Source organism: Carassius auratus, chromosome 21, assembly GCF_003368295.1.
Source record: "Carassius auratus strain Wakin chromosome 21, ASM336829v1, whole genome shotgun sequence".
Taxonomy (NCBI): domain Eukaryota; kingdom Metazoa; phylum Chordata; class Actinopteri; order Cypriniformes; family Cyprinidae; genus Carassius; species Carassius auratus.
In genome coordinates, this window is record NC_039263.1 from 14,944,847 (window position 1) to 14,968,846 (window position 24,000).

Below are 24,000 nucleotides of genomic sequence, written 5' to 3' on the forward strand. Positions count from 1 at the left end.
TTAACTTACACCACAAATATACCACAAGCAGTTGTGTTTTAAAGCATTTTTCGATTGAATTTTCCATGTTCCTATAGGTCTCTCTTCAACATTTTTATGCATTCGTCTGCTTTAGGTTAGGACATTTTGATTGATTTAATAAATGAATGAGTAACATTATGAACGAAATAGATTCATTATTGTGTACTTACGGTATTTACGCCTGTTCCGAGGCTTTTCCCCTCTGCGGCTTCCGTAGCGAATGCAATTGCACTTCGAGTGGTTAGTACAGAGCCAGTTTGTTGTTTTTAGCCTTTTAGCCAAACAACTTTAGGTGCTCTTCTGAAATCCCGTCGAGGAAAATGGCTAGCTCTTTCGTGGTATGCTATTTTTTGGTACATACGTAAACCAAATGTTAACTGAGACAAACAGGAAGTATTTACATAACAATGACTGTAAAAACCCGGACAGTACAGGAACTAATACTGTAGATTTTTCATTAAGAACACTAACTTACACTGTTTAAATATCCGTAAAAACTTGACGAGAAAATTAGTGCGAGTTTAGATAGTTAATACAGTGATTCTTGCTGTGTTGTAATAATTTTAATGTTGTTTGTGGCAAGAGATTGTTACTGGCCTGTTTTATGCTCAAGCATTAAGTTTTCTAATGTGCAAAAAAAATTATGAAGACATACAAAGATGACAACATATTACACTACTTAAGAACAATAAACTATTTATGCATGCATTATATTGTGTGTAATACTAATCTACCTAGGGATTTGTACAGTAATAAATCATGGTTTTCTAATGCACATTTCAATCAGACTGAAGAACAAGATCAATCGGGGACACTAGAAGATCCAACAAACCTTCGCTGCAGAAAGTGCCGTAGATGTTTAATAGACTCGACCAGCCTCCTGAAGGTGGGAGACTTATGATCTAAAACTTATAATATGTTGTCTTTGAAAGGTAACTGCAGTATGTTGGGAAAGGTTTAAGATTTTCATTCATGTAAAAGTGACATTGCTTTATAATAATACAGGCAGTAACATCAAGCGAGACTGCAGCCACATGCAATGTGTGGCATTTGAATGTTGAAAATTTGCCAGATTGGATTTTGGCAAGTGTTGATCAGGTAGTTCTCATTTCTTTGTTTTTTAATTAATGCAATTGGGCTTTTGATTTCTGAAAATTATCAGTTCTGATAAAATGTGCATTTCTTGCAGGCCAGTTGGACAGTGGGGAAATTAAACTGTCAGAATTGTGGAGCTCGCTTAGGAGGCTTTAATTTTGTAAAGTGCTGTAAATGCTCCTGTGGATGTGATACAACTGTACATCTCAGTAAAAGTCGTGTTGATCAGGATCTAAAACCTCCATTCTTTCTGACAAGACTAGGAAGGACTAGAGAACATACCGTGAGGAGGAAGGAGGAGGTGGAGGCTCTCCCTCAGACAATAAGCTCAGGTCCCTCTCCTTCCTCAACCCTCAGCTTTTCCTGTACTGTGTCCCATGTAGCCTCTGCTGAAAGTGAACTTGAGGTTGAGTCAACTGAAGAACCACAGATTCTTGAGACTGTTGAGAGAGGCACAGATGTTTCTTTGCCTTCTGAACTGCCACCACAGCTGTCAGATTATCAGGAGAGCTTAGAAGTAAGGCATGTGGGTTCTGCTTCCCAGAGTAGAAGCTCTCTGGAAAGAGCTGTGAATCCAGAGGAGGTCAGACTCCGAGTGATGGAGGAGCCATCAGGAAGCATCTCACCCAACCTAGAGGCAAAGCTCTCCAAAAGAGAGAAAAACCGCCTGAAAAGCCTAAGAAGGAAGCAGAGGAAGAAGGAGAATTGGATTCAGAGACAGCAGGAAGCAAAAGATCTGGTGAGATATTTTAAAAGTTGTGAGTGGTGCTGACTCATTTTGTTCTTATTTGTGAACTAAATCAATTTGGCTTCCCTTCAGGATGTTCATTTAGATTTAATTGAATTGCAATCACAGACATTTATAACAATCACACATAACTTATAGTCCAAAAATAAATAATTTTGAATAATTATGGCTATTTATACCCTGATATGCATTTCTTCTGAAATGATCAGACATTTTTCTTTACACAGACATTATACATTTTATAAAGGTTTTAAATTTGGCAAACAACACTACACCATTGTCCAACAGCACTCTACATTATCAACGTTAAAGTTTGTGAGATTGCAATACTTTACATAATGTCAAACTCCATAATTATTGGCAGCCTGCTTAAATATGAATGAAAAATGAAGATATCAAATATATGGATGATTAAATGGATAATTAAAACTGACTTTTTACACTGACAGATGTTATAAGTTTCATTTCATTTTAAAGGCCCATTTACATCAAGAATGATATTTATAAAAATAAATATAACAACAGCTACTTTGCATAATAACTCACTGTTTATGTTCTGAAAGTGATTGCAATGACATCATTCCTTTGTGACATTATTGTTATAGCTGTGGTGTGGACTTCCCTATTCTTATATAATTCAAATGATTATTATAACTTTATTGTTATTGTTACATTTAAGTATTTGGCATATCTAAAGTGACTTGCACTGCATTCAGTGTATACATTTATTCAGAACCCATGACTTTGGCATTTCTAGCTCAATGCTCTACTGTTGGAGCTGCAGGAAAATTATAGTTATTGGGGTGAATACGGCTTTTTTTGTTGTTGTTTTTGCCACATTTGATTTACAATTCTGCATCCTATTTGCTTCCTCAATTCTGAATGGTACACAGCTCTATATTGTTAAATCTACGAGGAGTCAGATAAGCCATAAATATGTGAGCTATTAAAAAAAGGATCTGTGTTGTGCTGAAAAGAGTTCTCGCAAAATGTCAATAATAGATTTGTGGATCAGGACAGGCATAAATCCGAATAATAAGCTGCTGCAAGATCCTGAGGATCTTAATACGCCATTCACAGTTACATGTGGCTGTTGCAGCAGGTGTCATTTTATTGGAGAATTGTTTTTTTCCCCCTTAAACATAATGTATCAGTTCTTCATTCATATTTTATGTGTTATTTCTACCTATCAGGCTATGAAGTGGGACTTAACAGGCAGCGATGATGAAGAAAGGGAGGGATACACATGTGCCGTGTGTTTAGAGGTATATTACAGCCCTTACAAGTGCCATCCTTGCAGTCATGTGTTCTGTGAGCCCTGTTTGAGAACTCTAGCTAAGAACAGGCCAAGCAATACCCCCTGTCCCCTCTGTAGGACCCTTATATCCCATGTGCTCTTTCAGGAAGGTGAGTGGAACAAATAAACTCCATTTTCTGTCATATCGTTTGCAAGAACTTTATCTAACCACCTGATCAACCTTTTGTTTCAGAGCTCAATCAAACTACAAAGACTTGCTTTCCAAAAGTGTATCATTCAAGACATGAGACCTTTCAGAAGACCAACTATTCTAAATGGCCCCTGCCCAACTGTCCAAAGCGTTTCCGCATCTTTTGGGGTTTGTTATATGTCATTTGCAATGCCATTTGTCTTCAGGACACTAGGCGTTAAAAAGTTTGCACATTTATTTCATTTTTTTTTTTTTCAGGAATACAGAGACATGGCGGCCCTGCCAGTCGCTGGCAGTTTCCCCACAGAGCATTTGGCCTGGATGCACTGGATCTGGGAGACATGTGGGGCTGGCCATTTGACATTGACTTTGTGATCATCTCTATCTACTCTCTTCACTGGGTGATGGCGTTCATCGTCTTCTGTGGCCTCTGCTACTTCCTCCTCCTCTGATGTATGGAGGATTAGTTCTCACTTTGATTGCTGGACAAATGAATGTTGTTCACAGTGGACATCTCATCAAGTGCCTCATACTTTTATTTCAATGTAGCTTCAAATAAGACAAAATATTATCAAGGTGTTTTTCTTCCTGGGAGAATCATTTGTGTGTTTGTTTGTAGTTTAGGTCTTACAGGGTTTGTGCAATTCATAGATATCCCGTTAAGCAATTTCCTTACAGCATCTGCCTACTTGACCTGTAAACAGTATTATAATGCAGCAGAAAAGAGAAAAAAGCAATAATTCCGGGTATAATGCTTAGTCCTTCTGTACATTTTGATAAGCTGCCTCTTTTTCTGTTACCATAAGGCCTTCTTGGAGTGGCTTAGATGCTCGTTTAATGTTAGAACCCAGGTTTATGTTGTAAAAATTTAATGGCTTCTTTTACACAGTAAAATGTTTCAGAACATGTTTTGTTGTGTCAATTCATTATACTGGAATGAGATTTATTTATTTATTAAGATTTGGCTAATCTCGTTTGGGATTGTACTTTTTGTTCATTTTAATCCTAAAAGAGAACACCCAGCACAGAACATCCTGTTTTAGAACCAAATCCTTACGTTCTGGAAATATTCTTCGCGAATGTTTCTTATTCCTCACACTAAGCAATTGTGTTACTTCGACGAAGCCGTCGATTCAGGGGTCTTGAAGCCCGCATCTGTGGAGATCCAGCAGCGGCGCTCGGCCCTCGACAGGGGTGAATGTGACTCGCCTGTTAGTGCGGGAGATGCAGTCGTAGCGTCGCGGACGCTCGCTCGGCTCCGTCACATTATTCTGATCATCGAAACAACCCGCTTCCAAGGATCGTTCTCACCCTCTCATCGAGGACAGGCGGATTAGAGACGTTTTCTCAGTTACGTGGTTTTATTCGTGGATGCGTATGCATGTGTTCTGCACCGAACGGGCGAAAGAACCGCCCCAGATCCGCAGCCAATATTTTTCAAATCGGTAAATCTTCGGTGAGGGATCCGGAGCGCCGGGAGAGCACCGAGAGCACGCGGAGAGCTCAGCGGGCGATGGATGACTGTAGAACGGTGAGCGCGCTGAAGGACAACCCTTGTCACTCTTCTGCGTATAGTATTTTTGGATAGGCTTTTTGTGTGTGTGTGTGTGTGTGTGTGTGTGTCTACACGTTAAAATGACCATCAATGATATGCAAATTAACAGTATTAGCGTTAACATTACGAATAATTGCAGTAGAAACGTATAGCCCACAAACATTGATACTTATTACTGATATATGGATTCTTCTAAGATAAACAATTGGTGTTATTATGTTTATTATTTGTGTTTTCATACTGCACCATTGTTTAGAAATGACATTCCTCCCCACGATCCCATGTGTTGCTATGTGGCATCTAGACAATGGCAGCTAAACTCGTGTTTACCCTGCTGGAAAATCCAGTTTAAACTGCTAGCTATTTTGGAATATTTCTAGCTAGTCTAAAATGATCACCAAGTTTGACTGGCTGGTAAATGGTTTGGTGCTGGTACAAGGTGGTCTTCCAACCCAACCAGCAACCATTACAAAACACTGCTTTAGCTTAAACTATACACATTCACTTTCTAAAAATAGACTGAACAGGATTTGTCTTCATTTTAGACCGTTCAGGAGTTCAACACTCTTGTGGCTCTCCATCGTGAGCAGGTCATCTCCATAGGGGAGAATACAATTGACTGTCCTTCTTTAAGGGCACAGATGCACAAGACTCGCGTCAAAGGATGCGCTGTAGCCCAGGTGGCCTATCAAAACCTCATCGCAATCTCTGGGTAAGTCTGTTTGTTAGAGCAGCCATGCAGATTTGATGGCGTGTCAGGTAAGATGCCATATAATGTGGTTTCTCTTTTTCTCACTGTGCTTTTCTTAGGCCAGAGGATGGTGAAATCCACCCAGAAATATGCAGATTGTTCATCCAGCTTCAGTGCTGTCTGGAGATGTACATTACAGAGATGCTTAAATCTATGTGTCTGTTGGGTGTTCTGCAGCTCCATAGGAAAGGTGTTGTGTCAATGACAGCCAGCAGAGGACAGCAGATTCTTTACATAAACAGACATGAGTACATAAAGCTAATATACTGCATGCTGAAATGCTACTGTCAGTCTGAAGGTGGCGGGGATGGCACAATAACTACATAAAACAGTCCCTTTAAGCATTCACTGCAAGCAAAACAAAATATAACTTTGACTCTTGTGTCACTCGCTTCAGGAAATGATGTGTGCCCTGAGCCCAACGTGGACTACAGGGTCGATGAAAGCTCTGATGTGCCGATGCTGGAAGATCGATCATCATCACCTGTAGATTTTCCTCAGGAATCCTGGGTCGTGTGCACAGACATTGAGAACATAGAGAGGTACAGTATGACAAACTGGATTAATTAGGAAAGGCTTCCACTTTTTCTACTTAATTTACTCCATAGGGATTTGAAACAACCTACCAGCTCTGAGATGAATTACAACATGAAAAAATTTGAAGCAAAAAGTATTTGAAAACCTGAGAAAAAGAAAAAGGAGGACTGTAAACTGCAAACCTTTGAAAGGAATGAGCAAATGCTAATACATAATCAAATAAAAACAAAAAAACAATGGCTGCTGATTTATAATCATTCATTATAGGTGTAAAAACAAAACTTAAAAATTTTTTGCTAAATATTTATGAATACACTACCGTTCAAATGTTTGAGGTCAGTAAGATTTTTTTATCAAAATGTATAAGTTTGTTCATCAAGCATGCATTAAATTGATAGAAAAATTACTGATAAACATATTCCATGTATTCCACCAAAATACTGAGCAGCACAAATGCATTTTAACATTGATAATAATCAGCATATTATAGTGATTTTCGGAAGGATCATGTGACAGGTTACTGTAGGCTACTGAAGGATAATGAAAATTCAGCTTTGGTCATTTTAATGTAAAAAAATATATGAAAATAATAAACATGTAAAATTATAGTAAAATTTCACAATATTCTTGTTTTACTGTACTTTTTATCAAATAAATGCAGCCAGGGTGAGCATAAGAGACTTCTTAAAAAAAAAAAAAAGTAAAACATCTTACAGACTCCAAACTTTTGTATATAAAATGGCTTGTCAGTCAATTTAATGGGCCTTTAGGCACTTATAAATAAATAATTTTGGCTATAATCTTTGTTGACGTTCCTATGTTGTGAAATGTCTTCCAGTGATACGCGAGAAATGAGGAACCTTCTAAGAAAACTCAGGGAGACAATGCCTTTGCCACTGAAAAATCAAGGTATGTCTCAAAATTTTTTAAGGAAATTATTCTGATGATATAGTTTTTTCAACAAAAAAAAAAAATGCTCATATAGCTAGAAATGTGTTTTATTTTTTAATGCTGTGCTTTTATGTGTGTAGATGACAGCAGTCTGCTAAATCTGAGTCCTTATCCACTGGTGAGGCAGAGGAAGAGGCGATTCTCCGGGCTTTGTTGCCTTGTGTCTGGCTGAACCTTCAATACTCTCAAGTCTTCTTTTCTTATCATTGATCAATTTAAGCTTCACTCGTCTCCTTCGTGTCTCTGGAACTGTTTCGCTAATGTAACTTGTCCCTGGACAATGTTAAAACCACTTAATCCCTTGTTGGAGGACAGAATCCCCTCGACTCAAAACCCTGCCAATTGAGTTTTTAAGCAAAATCAGTGGTCTGTTTTTACTTCGTCATGTGCTGTGAAACCATATGATTGTGTAAAAAAGCAAGAGAATGAAGTAAAATAATAACATCTGTCTCTGATTTTATCATAGTCATAAAATTTGTTGTCGGTGAAAGGGCACGTTTAGTTATAGGATTGCTGTATTTCATCATCTTGCTTGTTTTTTTTATTTTTATAAATTTAGCCACTGTGGAATGCTTTTTATTTAGTCTTCCATAAAGGGGTAATTATGAAAAAATATATATATATTAGTCATTTTAAGGGCACAAGAATGCTCTGCACTAAAGCCATTGCTATTTCATTCTGAGCTTGAAATAACTATAACAAAATAAACTTCACTATGTACATAATACAAATAATTGTAAATAAAACATTATGTATTTATTATAATTGATTTTAGAGATTTATTTTTCATCCATCCATTTAAGACATCAGGTTTGTGTAAATGCATATCAGTTTAATGAGAGTTTGCAGCAACTCATGTCAGGTGTCTATAAAGTGTGCATAGTTACAGCTCATATAAGCTATAAGTCATTTTATAATTATAATAAAGTTGTTGTTTTTTTACTGTAATTGTTTGTTTTATTGCATCCTACAGTAATTTGCATTGTTTTTTGCCTTTAAAATAAACCCTTTAAAAAATTTAAGAAACTGATGCATGTTTAAAATTAAGACCAAAGTTATGAAAAATAACATAACGTGCAAAAGAGACCTTAAATTCGGCATGAAGAAAGACAATAACTCTGACCTGTAATAACATGTTATTCATGTTCTCCCTGTCCACATTCCCATGGTCTAAAGCAGGAGCCAAATGTCAAAGTGAAGACTTCCAGCTGCAGGGGTTTACTGGAAGCAAAGGGGGATGGACAAATTCTGTAAAGAGAGTTGTGAGGGAATTCTTTAAGACAATTCATCCAGGTCAGAATTAGAGTTACTTTTCCAGAGTAGCTGATTGTGCATCTGTCTCTCTGATTTTAATGTTAATTCATATCGCAGTTAAACTCGGAGGCTAAAATTACACATGATAGTGTGCTTGCATGCTTTTGGAGGAGTCTGAAATTGATGCATTATTCATCACGCTCATGTACTATTAGGTTTCTGCAGCTCTTCTAAAGAAACTGTCTGTGGTAAGTTCTTGATTACTCAATGTTTTAAAACTGATGCGTATGTTTGCATATATCTTTCTACTATCCCTTAAGCTATCAAGTTCCAACAGGCTTTCTTCTCTATGGATCGTACTACCATTCCCCTTGTCCTACTCTGCACCCTGGCTTCATTTACTCCCATTATGGGATGTTTCTGTGACCATTACCCATGGAGTTCATGGACCTATTGCAGCAATACCTGTAACTATGGTACCCAAACACGTACAAGGTAACCATTATTTAACATATTTCCGATGTACAAAGTTGATTATTTTAATATGTACCTTTGTTTGTTGCAGGGCTGTACGCCATGATGAACACTGGATCAAAAACAATTGTGTCCAGTTTTGTCAGACACATGAGACCAGAGCATGCAGTGTTGAGGCTTGTCCCATACACTGTCAGCTGACTGAGTTTGGACCCTGGTCAGAGTGTTCGCCGTGTGCCAAAAAATCTGTGAGTAAAACATACAGATATTAAAATTAAGAGATTTATTCCAAAGTTAGTTTATGGTCCTTAAAACTGATTGGTCTACCAGTATTTCAAGAGATACAATACCAGAAATAATGCTGATATAGCAGCAGAATAAATTTGGGAAATTTCTGACATGCTGTCAGTTTATTTAACTAAATATTTACTCACCCTTAGGTCATTTAAGATGTAGATGACTTATTCATTCAGCAGATTCATTCAAAATGCGCTTGTTAAATTGTTAGAAAATGTCTAAAATGTAACTTTGTAACTTCTTAAAAAAAGTTATCATGCTCATGATCATGCTCACAACCATGCTGTTTTTCCAAATTTCAGAATGTAGCCTTGTTCTAATATTGTGCTAATATCAAAGATTATACCCAAGACTGGTCACTCATATAGTTTTAAATGGGGGAAATGCAATGCTCTATATGGCTGCTCTATAGTTAGAAGCCCCGCCTTCTAAATGAAAGAGCCAATCGCTAAAGTCAGCGCAGCTAGAAGTCCCGGTTGCTATAGAAACATTCAGCCAGAGACATGCACTCAGGACTATGCATGATTACTGGCTGTTCTAGTCTGAATAATACTTTTTTTTTATAATGCTATTTATCAAAATAAACAACATTTATGACACACTTGTTATCAGATTGGTGATGGTGATTGGTGATTTCAAATATGAAATGTAATCGCTAGCTGAAGTAGTGAACAGTTTTTTAGAACTTGATGTTTCCTCATTCAAAGAGAAAGGAGTTGCACTTGCATGCCGAAAGGAATGTCAAAGATGGCCGCAGTGTGACATGACTTGTCTTAAAGGGATTTTGCTAATATTCAGCAATTCTCAACATTCTTTCTAGTGTGAAATAGCTTAAATATTGTACACTGCCCTAGTAAGTGTGTGAATGTTGTGTGATTTAGTTCAGAACCAGGTCTGTTTTGAGGCCAGGTCAGTTTGGGGGGGAGGCCTGTAGTCCATCTCTTACAGAGGAAAGAGTCTGTCATCCCTCCAAGGAGTGTGGGATTGATCGTGTCAACTGTAAAGACAAGTTCACCTGTGGCAGTGGTAATTATCTTCATCAACTTCTTCACAAAAACACAGCATAGTTGTGCCTTAGGTTTAAGATTTGTCCTACACTGATTTTATAATCTAGAACATATTTGCAGTTTTAAATGCTCAGAAACCAACTTGCTTTATTGTCTTCAACTTGCTAGGAAGATGTATAAACGCTACTCTGCAGTGCAACAAACAGAACGACTGTGGAGACAACTCTGATGAGAAAGACTGCGGGCAAACAAAAAGCGTGTGTTCAAGTAACCGGGTATTTGCTTTCATTCCTGGAGCAGACCTAATTGGTCACGGGTGAGTTACAAATAAAGATCATTTGGGTTTCTTAGATTGCAAAACATTTTCATGGACGTTGTAAGATTTCAGGGTGTTGTCATGTTGTCGGCAAAACAAACTGGCTTATCTGTGATTGTACTCATCTTAAAACTGATGAAAGTTATATTTAAAATTAGATTTGATGCTGCAGCAGAGCAGATGAGAGGTGCTGTTCTGGACAACTCCTTCATGGGGGGTGCATGCACTCTACAAAGACACAGGAGAAACTATTACAGAATCCCTGACAACATTGAGAGATATGAAATCAAGGTGGGAAAAATGTCATTTCTGTCTGTCATACTTTGTTAGCTGGAGTAGAAAGATATCCAAATTACACAATATATTGACACCATACACGTAGGCTATGTTCATTTGTTGTTTCAAATATATTAGCTATTATTCAGTATTTAATTTCTGCCCAAGTTAATGGGTAAGATGTACCAAAACCTCCTTTAATGTTATTTCTGGCAGGAAATTGGCAGGAATATATATCCATTTAAAAAAAACGACGTACAGTATTGACCAAGATTTCAATATTAGTGCATCTAAAAAATAACAAATTAGATCCAGAGATATTTATAGCTTTGAAAACAATCACACAAATCACATAAAATTGATCAATCATTGTATTTTAAAATTTGATTTGATTTGAATTCATTCCAGGTAGAAAATCTTGAGGATATTAAAGAGCAAGACATCAAATCCCAAAAAGTCAACTTGGCCAAAGACTCACGTAGCCTACTGCTCAAAGATGCAGTGAAATCATCTCAACAAAAGGCAAGAGATCTCTAGAGTAAAGATGGAGTTTCCCTTTTATGCTGGGGGGGGGGGCAGCCACTGGCAAACGAGCCACAAACACTTTTTTTTTTATATGTTCTACATTTCATATATTTATATACCATATTCTACATGAGAAATACATACAAAACAGAAAAACATACCTAATGCAGAAAAGCAGCCTCTTTTTCTGAATTGTGCCGTAGATGACCACAGTCTTTCTTTAACTATCTTTTCTTCTTCTGATAGTTTTCCAGTCAAATCATTCTGTATGTGCAGTAAAGAAAGATCTGAGAATCTGTCCTGTGCCACTTTTTGATGTAGCTGAACCAATGGACAGCATGAGGGTAAACTGCAGTAGTTTGAAAAAGTTTGAATATCTGTCCTTCCGTAGCCTGCTTCATCTATAAGCTTCTCAAGAGTAATCGGTGATGCGATCATGGCACATTTCACAAGATCCACTATAGTCACATGCCAATGGTGAATCTTAAAGGGGTCATATGATATTCCTATAAAGAACATTATTTTCTCTATTTGGTGTAAAGAAATGTGTTTATGCGGTTTAAGGTAAAAAAAAACAAAAAACATTATTTTCTTCATACTGTACATTATTGTTTCTCCTCTATGCCCAACCTTCTGAAATGCATCGTTTTTTACAAAGCTCATCGGTCTGAAAAGTGAGGTGTGCTCTGATTCTATGGTTTGTATGGTTCTCTCTCTCTCTCGAGGTGGTTGGATGGATGGTGCGGTTATTAATAGTGAATTAGTCGCGTTGATTATCTGCGCGTGCTCCTACCGAAAATTGTTTATAAAACTTCACTTTGTAGGCTACTCTCATCCTCCGCAAAATGCGTTGCACACATATTTGGGTTGAACTGTTCCGGAACAATGTTGTAAATATAACATGTCCACTGATTTCTAGTTGTGTCCTCTTTTGGAAGGCCAAACAAAGACGTTTTGCTTTAACAAAGAAAAACTCAGCTTCTCCACAACAAGGCAGCAACAGTGAAAATAAAAGTTACGTCTTCTTTTTTTGCGTGAACATTTGGGAGGTGTTATGCAAATCTTCCCACTAAACTTCATCTTTTTTCGCCACAAAAACAGCATTTTAAAATATACTGTTATAGCAGCAAGAGACAAGCGAACATAAGAAGTATCTGGACCAAGATCCCAACTAAACCAAACATTTTCCACCACAATGGTGACTTCAAATGAATCAAGTATGCACATTTAAACCTCTGTTAATTCTCAATTAGAGCTTCTCTAGATGTCTGACAGAAATAAAGTCACAGAACCTTGTAAGGAGGATATGTGAACGTCTATATCGGATGTACAGAAGACATAAAAAACATTTAAAAAAGACATCATAAAAACATTCTCTCCTCAGTGGATGTCTTTTCAATGTCTGCAAAGACATAAAAATACTTTTTTTTTTTACAGTGCAGTATAGGGTTTATTGTATTTTCATAAATATTGTGACAGTTTGTCAAAAGGTCAAAGTTTAAATATGCTGTTATTTGTTTTACTTCAGTGTGCTGTCAAAAATAAGAACATCATTTTCAGTTAAATTTACATGTTGAGTTAACTTAAATATATGTACACTTGAAATTAGTACCAAGTTAAGTGAACATAATTGTTTAAGTACATTAAATAAGCATCAAGTTTGGTGAACTGAGTGATTTAAGTCCAATCTACAAAACCGTCAAGTTAAATAAACTTAAATATGTAAGTTTTGGGGGACTCCATTACTCAATTAAATTGAGGCAACGAGTTTACTCAATCAATTTAGTTCATTCAACTTATTAGGGTTTTCGATCTAACGAGTTAAGCAGTAACTTTAGCTGCCATGTTCTTTCGCTCAAAGGAAAACGATTGGGCCACTTCATCAAATACTTAAGTTGTCGTTTCAATAATCTCAAAATCACGTACCACAAGGATTTAAATTAACATATTTCACCAGTAGAAATCATGCAAAACAACTTTATATCTACATAATTTTAGTCACCGAACATAGTACACAAAGAAAAACTTCCTCTTGAATTGTAGTTCAGCAACCAAACGGACCAAAAGGACAAATTTTGTAACCCACCAATCAGTGCTTTTGTTCTCTTGTTGCTAGGCAGAATTTCTCCCATGGCCAGTCACATTAAAGGAAGAACAGAGTGACGTTGAGTTTTTCGAAAGGATTACTCATGATTTTGAGCTCACAACACTTGAAATCTTAAGTTTATGCATTTTTAAGGTAAATTAGTTAAATTAACTCATATTTTTAAGTGACAGGGCCAAAATGCAAAATTTTAAGTAATGTTTAGTCAACATTACTTGATTTTTTAAGTCAAGGCAATATTAGGGTTTACAGTGTAGTGACATAGACATGTGGGTGTGTGTTAGAACGAGACATTTTTAGGGGGCGTAGAGGAGTCTTAACTTAATTTAAGAATATCTTTTTGGGTTTGAGACTCTTTGAGATTTTCTTTACGCACCAGGAGCTTGTAACACTCCAAAGAGAAAGGAAAACTTGAAATCCTATCATATGTCCCCTTTAAGGCTTGTGTATTGAATATTGCATAGCATCAAATATCCTGTCCAATTCAGCTATAAATGACTCAGTCCACCACATTTTTATTAGCGGAGCAACAAATATTTGTTAACTTGCTAAAGTGGGAAAATAATGAAAAATTGAGAATCATTCGCAACTCGCAAAGGATATGGGGCTTAATTTTGCCCAAAACTTACTTATTATAACCACTAAAATAATAAGATAATACAAATAAAATGAAAAAATGTGAATTTTTAAATTTTTACATTTTATTCATAGCTCAGACAAAATCATTATTGATTTTGCCCCCCCAGCCCCCCCTAAACTCCGCCTATGCATCAAACTATGATGCTCTATTCCTTATTTATGCCTATTTATTCAGATCTCTTTCTGTAATTTTTGTGCAGGACTCTGAGTTTTACAGGGTGCATCAGGTTATTGCCACATCAACATTCAGACTGAAACCCTCTGGCCTCTACTTAGCAGACCAGTTCCTTCAGTTTCTGAACAGTCTGCCACTGGAATACAACTACGCCCTTTACAGACAGATCTTCCAGCTTTTTGGGACACATTATTTCAGCTCTGGGACATTAGGGGGGAAGTATGACCTCCTTTTCCAGTATGATCGAGAAGAACTAAAGACCTATGGTAAGCAGACATGATTGTCTGATTACAGCATTAGAGCTCTTGGTCACATGGAGCTCAAGTGACTTCATTAGATTGTTTTTTTCTCATTCTGAAATGCAATGAAACTGTTTTTTTTTAATCAGCTGTATCTCCTTATGATTCCCAGGACTGACAGAAGTAGACATGAATAGTTGCTTTAGCCAAGATTCCTCCATCTTTACTATATTCTATAACAGAAAATCATTCAGTTCCACATGTGGGAAACATTCAATACAAACCAAATATGAAGGTAATACATAGACAAATGTATTATTTAATATATATGGCTTATGTTTTAAGTTATATAACCCCTATTTGAAATGCACTTGTCCACTCCAGGGTCAATTGTAAAAGCAGCAGAGAAGTGTATCACGTCAGTGCAAGGAGGCAGAGCTGAATTTACAGCAGCCCTGGCCTGGGAGAAGAGGGGCGTATCGCCAGACAGCACCACATACCAGGACTGGGTCAAATCTACAATAGACAATCCAACTGTTATAGATTTTGAGGTTAGATAGAGAAACCTGTCAAATATTTGTGGGTATAAAATAAAATTTAAGTCAAAGGAATGACACAAGAACTTAAAATAGGTATACTATATCATTCAATTAATATGGATTTTTTCAATGTCTTATCTAGCTTTTGCCTTTAGTGAGTCTGGTTCAGGGCTTCCCTTGTGCTGTGACAAAGAGAAGGCATCTTCATAAGGCCCTGGAAGAATATCAGACCGAATTTGATTCCTGCAAATGTGCCCCCTGCCCAAATAATGCTCGGCCTGCTCTTTCTGGAACAGAGTGCATTTGTATTTGCCAGACAGGGACCTATGGATCAAACTGCGAGAAACGTGCCCGGGACTATACTACAGGTTTACATGCATGCCTATAAATATCTGTATCCAGTAGAGCATAAAATATGTAATTTCAAATGTTAATTTAATCGATAATATTATTAAGATATATCATACACACAATATGCATAAAAGTAAATGCTTAAAAAATGATTCATTATAAAAAAAAATAGATAAGGTGTGAGAAATCAATTTCTGGCCACATCTCACAGAGGAAGTTGATGGGCACTGGAGTTGCTGGAGCTCTTGGAGTACTTGTGACGCCACTTTGAAGAAGCATCGCTCACGGACCTGTAACAACCCTGCACCGCAGCGAGGCGGCAGACCCTGCCAAGGCCCTGAGAAACAGGTGGAGGAATGCACCATCTCTATTTTCCAGACGTAAGTGCCCTGTTTTGTCTGTAGACTACAAACGGAGGTATCACTGGGGTCAATGGCACTAATATTTCATGCAATTACATGTGTGAACACATAATTGCATGTGTGAACACATATTAATTTGTTCCTAGCTTCATTCTGAGGAATATGTATTGTGTGCATGCAGCTAGTCATTTGCATACAATCCATACAATCTAACCTCTCTCTTCTGCTCACTCTTTCTCACACACACTCTATTGTGTAGACTTAGAGTAAAATGTGTTTTTCCTGAAACCACTTTAATAAAACAAGTCAAGTGTTTTTTTACAATGTGATTGTGCTTTAGACATTTCATTTCCCAGCTGTGCATGTACCTCTACAGGATGCTTTTTTATTCTCACAAATGTCATTTGGTTTAGCTGTTAAATTTCTAATAATATATTTTCAAAAAATGATAGTCCAGAAAAATAAAATAAAAAAATCCATGTTTTACTTACCCTCATGTAATTACAAATGTATGACATTCTTATACGAAATAAAAAATATATTTAGAAGAATTTTGGCAACAAGTTTCAATTCCCATAATACAATACAATACAATTGACACCAAGTGACACCTGAAACTGTTTGGCTTCCACAATTTTCCAAAATATCTTCTTTTGTGTTCTTCAGAAGTAAGTCTTACGGGTTTGAAACAACAAATGGGTGAATTTTGGGTGAACTATCCCTTTAAATGAATTTTAATTTACTGATAAATTACTGTTTATTACTAATAATTAATGCTGCATAATTAACTGTTTATTGCGTACATGTAGTTTCAGTTGGTTCATAATTGTATTGTAAAGGTATTCATTTAAATGCATTTTAGGTTATTGATCAAGCACAATTTCATGTGCAATGACACTTCTTTCCCAGGCAAAATGTGTGCATTAATGATGATGACTTTGAGACTGAAGGGTCCCGTGAGAGCCAGTTGCCCCCCGGAGCTTCTGGCTGTCCAAAACCCCGTTCACCTGCCAACAGCCACCTGAGGGTGAAGAAACACAAAGAACTTAAACTTTTATATCACATGCTATTTATTCCTGCCTGCTTCCACTAATGTCCAGGTTTTCCCTCTAATTCCAGATCAACAAACGTCAGTATGATTATGGAGATCACGAGGAATTTGTCTGCTTCACTGGTTTTAAACTGGATGGATACCAGCTCATTCACTGTTTGCAAGACGGCTCTTGGGAGAAACCAAAGGGACGGTGCATTAGTAAGCTATAGAAATGCTGATATGATTTATGATCTGAAAGCTAATATTTTTCCCATACAGTTTTCACTCCATAATATGTTTTACTATCATTCCAGAACATGTCTGCTCCAAACCCACAGTACCTGATGGCATGACGATATACCCAGACAAAACGGAGTTTCAAGTAGGAAGTGACATCATGCTGGCCTGCTTAGAGAGTGGCATGAGCCCCTCAGGGCGTCAATATTACACGTGTGGGAAGAGTCTTGTTTGGGAGCCAAGCATCCCACAAGACATAAACTGCAAGATTGGTATTTTCACAGAATAAATGAGCTTTTCATAACATTTTCACAAAACATTTACATCTTTAGCTCTTTTGATGCAAACCTGGTTAAATGAATAACACAATTTTTTCTGCAGATAAACCCTTTGTACCAGACAGCAGCTGTGAACCTGGAGAGATGCATGATGGGACTAAATGCACATGCATGTCCAAAGAGAGATGCAGGTGTGAATGTCAGTAGTTTCAAGTTTTGTTGTGGTCTGTTTGGAAACTTGACCATTAAGCACCATGCATTTGTGTATGTATCCTGCAGAAATTACAGAGCAGATTTGTGTGTCTTTGACGCTGACAAGGAGACTGTCATTATGACGTCCCTCTGTGCTTTTCATGCTGACCGTTGTCATGGAGAAAGATTATACTTTATGAACAATGGACCATGCAAAACCGACGCAGTCAGTCTGGACTGGGCCAAATTCAGGGCCAATGTATCTGAGCAGAGCTCGGTGCGGGAACCCTGCGGTTCAGACACCTGTTACGAATGGGAGACCTGCTCAGGTACAGATCTGATCACGAATCCTTATGTAACGTGTTATTTCAGAATAAAAGCACCTTTGGTTTGTATTCAATTGAAATCATTCAACATCATCTTTTCTTCTTAGAATCAAAAACATGCGAGTGCAAAATCCCCAGAGAATGTTCCAAAGATGGGAAGCAAATGTACTGCTTGAAAATTGTGAGAACGCAAAGAACAACGAGCTTGAATCTGTGCTTCATGGCTGCCATGAAGTGCAGCAAGATGGAGTTTGAGCTTCTGCACGAAGGTCCTTGTGCAAGTTCTTAATTGTGCACCAATTTCATAGACATTTTCACAGCTGAAAGGCTCACACATTATTGATTTGTACAGATAACCCATTGTTGTTTTATAGTCACACACAGCATGCTATGCAGTTATTCTTTGAGCTGGCAGAATATTGATGTGGAACTTCACAATAAAACATTATCAGACTTTCAGATGTGTTGTAATTATCTGTTAAAACTTAAGTGTATATTTTTGCAACATTAAAATGCTTTCTTATATCCCAGCATATGCAGAGACCAATAAAAATAAAATATTTTTATATTGATTACACTGAAAAGTGTAACTGTGACTTTGAGCCGGCATTGCCCTACAATTTACACTTATTCACAATATTATTTATTTTATATATATTATGTATTACTACAGTACAGTCTACTACAGTTATCAAAATCATACAGTTGCAACAAGCAGTTGAAAGTTGTGGTTTAAGCCTGACATGTCCAATGCTGAGTACTGTGATGTGTTTCCCTTGACATCTCCAAACCGAGGCCTCACACTCTGAAACCATCTCAGGAGCTCCGCCCATTAGTGAGACACACAGGTGGGCGGAGTCATCTGAACAGTCTTTAGGATTTTTACATTCACATTTCGAACCTGGGGATACATTTGCAATTTTACATATACATTTTTTGCACTTAGCAGATATTTTTATCCAAAGTGATAAACTGAGACAGACTGAATCTAGAAGAACTGTGGCAAAGTCTCCAAGATGCTTCAAGAGACATACCTGCAAAGCTACCTAGGGCAAAAGCTGCTTTGAGCGTAATGGATGGTCACACCAAATGCTGATTTATTTTAGTTAATAGAAGTAAACTGATAAAGAAAATCTATTTATGACATTATTTTTGACAGCATCCTCATTTTACAGCATTCTTACATGTCCCTAAAACTTTTAACAATATTGCAGTATTGTTTCTTGAAGTTCTAGTTCTTCATATATATATATATATATATATATATATATATATATATATATATATATATATATATATATATATATATATATATATATATATATATATATATATATATTTTTCACAATAATGCATGCTGCTTTGTATGGTCATTATTACTCAGTTTTTACATTATTACATTATTTACATTATGGTCATTATTACATCATTATTATTCAGTGATTGTCAATGTGATCATGTCTGTCTGTGCAGGTGTACTCAGTCTTACTGCCCACTGGATAGATGTCTTTGGCGTCCTGAAAACATGATAAATTAGATGTTAAACACATGTCTGTTGAGAGTTTTGTGTATTGAATGTGTATGTGCTTATATCCATCCCCCTCCAGTTCCCTTGATTAGAGAGACACTTACCCAAAACAAATCCATTTGTCTAAGAAGGTGGAGTTTTACACGTCTTCACTGGTGTCACTGAGGGATCAAAGCAATGGGGCTCCATCATTCTAAAGTATGGAAGAACAGTTGTGAGTTTGTATGAAAAAATGAAAACCAAAATAAAATGTACTAATTTTTTATCCACACTTGAGGTGTTCAAAATCAGGGTCCTCACAGCTCTTCCTCAATGGTCTCTCCAATGCAGTTCCTGCCTCCGTTTCTTGGAGCAGGAACGACCGAGTCCTTGACTTTGACCCTGGAAGCAGCTACTCCAGGCAGACCAGCAGCTCCAGACTCCTTCAGTTACTCTTGTAAAGCAGGACCAGTTTGAGACAAGAAGAACAGGCTTGTTACTTTAAACATATAAACTGCTTTCAGTGCTGAATCAATGCTTTCATAAGAAAACTGCATTGTATATGCAAATGAGTTATGAGCTGGCTGTATTGATTATGGTGCAATAATTAACCACATACCATGAGGAACTTATCCACAAGTTGGTTTAATGAATATAGTAAAAAATAAAAAACGAATCCTTCAGTTAAGAGAATAGATAGGCCTACATAGCAGGAACTGATTCAGCTGAATGCACTACAAATTTTCATCATCTTCAGAGATGTCCAAACCAAAATACAATTTTGTGTCAATATCATTACTGATTGTTCAGATAATCGTGTATCATTAAAGACACACATTTGCATTTGAGTTTATCTGTAATAAATTAACAAAAACATTCTTGCCAGGTGGTTCTCTGAGGACATGGCCATTCTGGCAGGCATTACCCTATGATGGCCGGCCTGCACACACTGTCATGCCAAGGGCTCTGCTCCTCCAGATAGGCCTCCAGTGCCCCCTTGAGGTGGAGTTTCTTCAGCCCGGCACATGGCACCTCTTTGACCACCTCATAGAGTGACCGCAACTAGGGATATGATGCCAGATTATGAATACTTCTATACTTACTTTATACTTCTATGCACATGTTTTTGATGTCTTAATTCTGTCATACCTTGTGTTTTATTACTTTAGGGTTGTCAGGGTTTTCCAAATCTAGAATATTAAGGCCAGCGATATAAACAGGATGTCCTACATTAAACAGAGAGAAAAAATAAAGAAAGATTCACACATATTTTACACAGGGATTTTGTTGATGAGGAAAAGCTAAAATGACCATTCTGGCACCCATCACACAAAATCTGGACTGAAGCATGCATAAAATAAAATTCTCTAGACCAGAAAAATCAAGGTTGATCAAGCTTAAGGGCTGTGTGCCAACATTGCACTGCATTCAAATATATTACACTAAAATATATTACATAAAATAATAATATTAATAATAATATTAATAATAAAAATCAAACACAAATTAAAATATTTGGATTTTTAAAATTATATTCAATCAAATACACTTATATTGAAATACTGAATATTGCATACATCATGGTACTCTTGTGAACGTGAGTCGATTGACATGGAAGAATGAAAGTCGTTGAATAAAGTCGTTACTTTTTGTTTTCTTTGCACACAAAAAGTATTCTCCTAGCTTCATAAAATTACGGTTGAAAAACTGATGTCACATGGAATATTTTAACGATATCCTAACTACATTTCTGGCCTTTGAATGCGGTAATTACATTGCTGTCTATGGAGGATCAGAAAGCTCTCAGATTTCATCAAAAATATCTGAATTTGTGTTCCGAAGATGAACAAAGGTTTTATGGGTTTGGAACAACATGAGGGTGAGTAATTAATGACAGAATTTTAATTTTTGGGTGAATTATCCCTTTAAATATTAATATAGGAAAACCGGAAGTTAAAGCTGCAGTAGGTAACTTTTGTAAATATATATTTTTTTACATATTTGTTAAACCTGTCATTATGTCCTGACAGTAGAATATGAGACAGATAATCTGTGAAAAAAATCAAGCTCTTCTGGCTCCTCCCAGTGGTCCTATTGCCATTTCAGAAATTCATCCGCTCCTGGTAAGAAACAACCAATCAGAGCTGCGGTCCGTAACTTTGTTTGTGTTCAAAATGTAGAAAAATGTATATAATAAGCGAGTACACCATGAATCCATTTTCCAAACCGTGTTTTTAGCTTGTCCTGAATCACTAGGGTGCACCTAATAATTGTTTATATTCGGACTATTTTAGATTCCACAGTACCTTTGTGATTCTTCATAGACATAAACAGAGAGAAGTAGTTCCGGCTACGATGTTCTTCCGCAAGACGCAAGCAGTTCTGTTTATTAACCGCTAGAGCGTCAAAAGTTCCCTACCGCAGCTTTAACACATACTCATCTCCATCACATAGCTTGTGTCCACCTCCAGCAGGGCCTGATACTGGCCACCCAGAGAGCCCTCTTCCATGTAATGTTTGCCATAATGCTGTATAAAGAATAGACAGGCTGAAGGGTCATATGTGCTGGGCGGGGCTGAAAGATCCTTCCAGAAGTTTTCAGAGAGAGGGGGTACTAAGGAGCATTGTTCTGGAACTGAGCCACCTCTAACTCATTCTTATTATCTGCAGATGATAGGTTTTTAAGACAGAAAGAACAGCATTTAAAATATAATACAATCAAAAAATGTTAACCTTTTTTACTATTTCATATGATGATTGCATTGTTACCTTGTCCTGTTTCAATTCATTATGAAAGGTTTTATGAACATGACCTCATTTAATTTTTCACCTTGCCATGTTTTGCTTAAGTGTTTTTTCTTTAATTGCTAATGCGAACTAATAACATTTTGTAATTTGTAATTGGTTAACTTATATTGGTATTATCTAATTGTGAACTTTAACAGCTGAATAATGTTTGGTTGATTGCAATCCAATACGTACCTTTCTATCAAAGTTATCTGACATTTTCAAGATTAATTTGTTTAGACAGTTTAACTCTGAGTTCTTGTTATGTTTTATTACCATTTTCTAAACTATAGCGAATAAACCGTGATAATGTGAGAAATGCTGAAGGTGTCTGAATACATTATGGTTTGACTGTAATATCCTAGCTATCATTATAATAAAGACATGGGCCTAAAATGAATTTTTCACCTGAATGCTATATCTGAGTAGACTCTTTGGAAGTCTCTGTGATCTCCACTGAAGACTCTCTTGCACTGGCCACCTAAGTTACGAATGTTAATGACACCGGCTCTTAACTCAGCTGTCAACACATCAAACTTGAAGAATGCCAAATATTACATATTGTATTATACAATAAATTGAACAATGGTTTATACTGAGTGTAAAAGCCGTATTTTACCCTCTTGTGAGGTCAGAGTTGGGCGGTGGGTCTTGCAGCTGGGCAAATCTGAAAACATTGTCTTTTTTTTTATCTGTAATAAATTATTAGGCTAAATTATTAGGCTAAACACTATTACAGTATTTAGCCTAATAGATACTTGTGTTACAATAGTTTTACTAGTAATTTACTTAAACCTATATGCTTACAGCAATATTTATAATACAGGTCCTTCTCAAATAATTAGCATATTGTGATATATTGTGATATTTTCCATAATGAGCCTCAGGAATCTTTTGCAGGTGTTTAGAGTTAATTCGTGGATTCAGATGATTAGGTTAATAGCTCGTTTAGAGAACCTTTTCATGATATGCTGATTTTTTTGAGATAGGAATTTTGGGTTTTCATGAGCTGTATGCCAAAATCATCATAAAAGACCTGAAATATTTCAGTTGGTGTGCAATGAATCTAAAATATATGAAAGTTTAATTTTTATCATTACATTATGGAAAATATCACAATATGCTAATTTTTTGAGAAGGACCTGTATTTGTTTCAGTTTTGAAATCTAAAGGCCTGTTCATGATAACTACAACGATAACGATAAATATATAATTCTGTACACTAAAAGCTGTTCTAAATGTAAAATAATAATTTGTTTCCTGCTCTGTTAAATAAGAGTTTAGCTTTGAAACTTGGCAGGCGTAACACATAGAACTCTAACGATAAGGACACAAAGGAATGATACCGTCGGAATCATTATCAGAATTTACATTTATGTTTTATTTGAGCTGTATTCAGTTAGCCTATACAATAATAACACTGGAATCTTGCCTTGACTACCATACTTTTTATTCTCTACATCTGCAATTCATTCTTTACTTTAACTTTTTGTGTGGACAACTTCATACCTTAATGCTGCAGACTACACAGATTTGATAGATGCAGTGATGGGCCCTGGGTCTCTTACAGGGATTGTGACATCATTCTGCCTCTGACAGGAATTCCCAGCATGACTCAGCTGAGGGACAGTCAGTGCTGGCTTGTTTTCCCTCACACTGACTATGCCAGTTTATATTCATCTCTGGGATTACTGTGTTACCATTTCACAATCTGGTCTTTAAATGTGTAAATTCCTGTAGCATGTAGTGTATGCATGTTGTTTTGTTTCTTGTCATTTGAAATATCATGGGGTTCATTAAGTATTGTAAGGAGGATGGTGAAATAGTGTTTTGTCCCAAACCCTGTGGAACCCACAGACCTCTGTCTTTAGAGAGTTGTGCAATGTTTGTTTTTCAGGTCAATGACCAATCACAGAGTGACACTAGGGTCAAAACATGTCCTGAGTAGAGATCCACTGGATGGTCTGTTTCTATGC

The 24,000-nt window shown here is 36.7% G+C and overlaps 2 protein-coding genes and 1 pseudogene across 2 annotated transcripts; 2 read left to right on the forward strand and 1 right to left on the reverse strand.

The window, feature by feature from the left end:
* Positions 1–230: 230 nt before the first annotated feature.
* On the forward strand, positions 231–4,216 carry LOC113038641 (E3 ubiquitin-protein ligase RNF180-like). The gene is made up of 7 exons (XM_026196234.1): positions 231–359; positions 809–907; positions 1,027–1,119; positions 1,211–1,855; positions 3,058–3,271; positions 3,355–3,480; positions 3,571–4,216. Exons 1-7 carry the CDS (start codon positions 342–344, stop codon positions 3,762–3,764), a joined length of 1,389 nt encoding a protein of 462 aa, XP_026052019.1. The 5' UTR covers positions 231–341; the 3' UTR covers positions 3,765–4,216.
* Positions 4,217–4,523: 307 nt separating this feature from the next.
* On the forward strand, positions 4,524–18,190 carry LOC113038108 (complement component C6-like). The gene is made up of 24 exons (XM_026195309.1): positions 4,524–4,843; positions 5,413–5,579; positions 5,678–5,821; positions 6,005–6,160; positions 6,994–7,064; positions 7,187–7,275; positions 8,216–8,399; positions 8,681–8,855; positions 8,926–9,082; positions 10,013–10,157; positions 10,307–10,454; positions 10,613–10,745; positions 11,139–11,252; positions 14,199–14,439; positions 14,585–14,707; positions 14,797–14,963; positions 15,094–15,319; positions 15,514–15,682; positions 16,574–16,691; positions 16,784–16,916; positions 17,012–17,206; positions 17,316–17,403; positions 17,492–17,733; positions 17,838–18,190. Exons 1-24 carry the CDS (start codon positions 4,694–4,696, stop codon positions 18,017–18,019), a joined length of 3,717 nt encoding a protein of 1,238 aa, XP_026051094.1. The 5' UTR covers positions 4,524–4,693; the 3' UTR covers positions 18,020–18,190.
* A 1,191-nt stretch (positions 18,191–19,381) lies between these two features.
* LOC113038109 (complement component C7-like) lies at positions 19,382–23,609 on the reverse strand (annotated as a pseudogene).
* Positions 23,610–24,000: the final 391 nt, after the last annotated feature.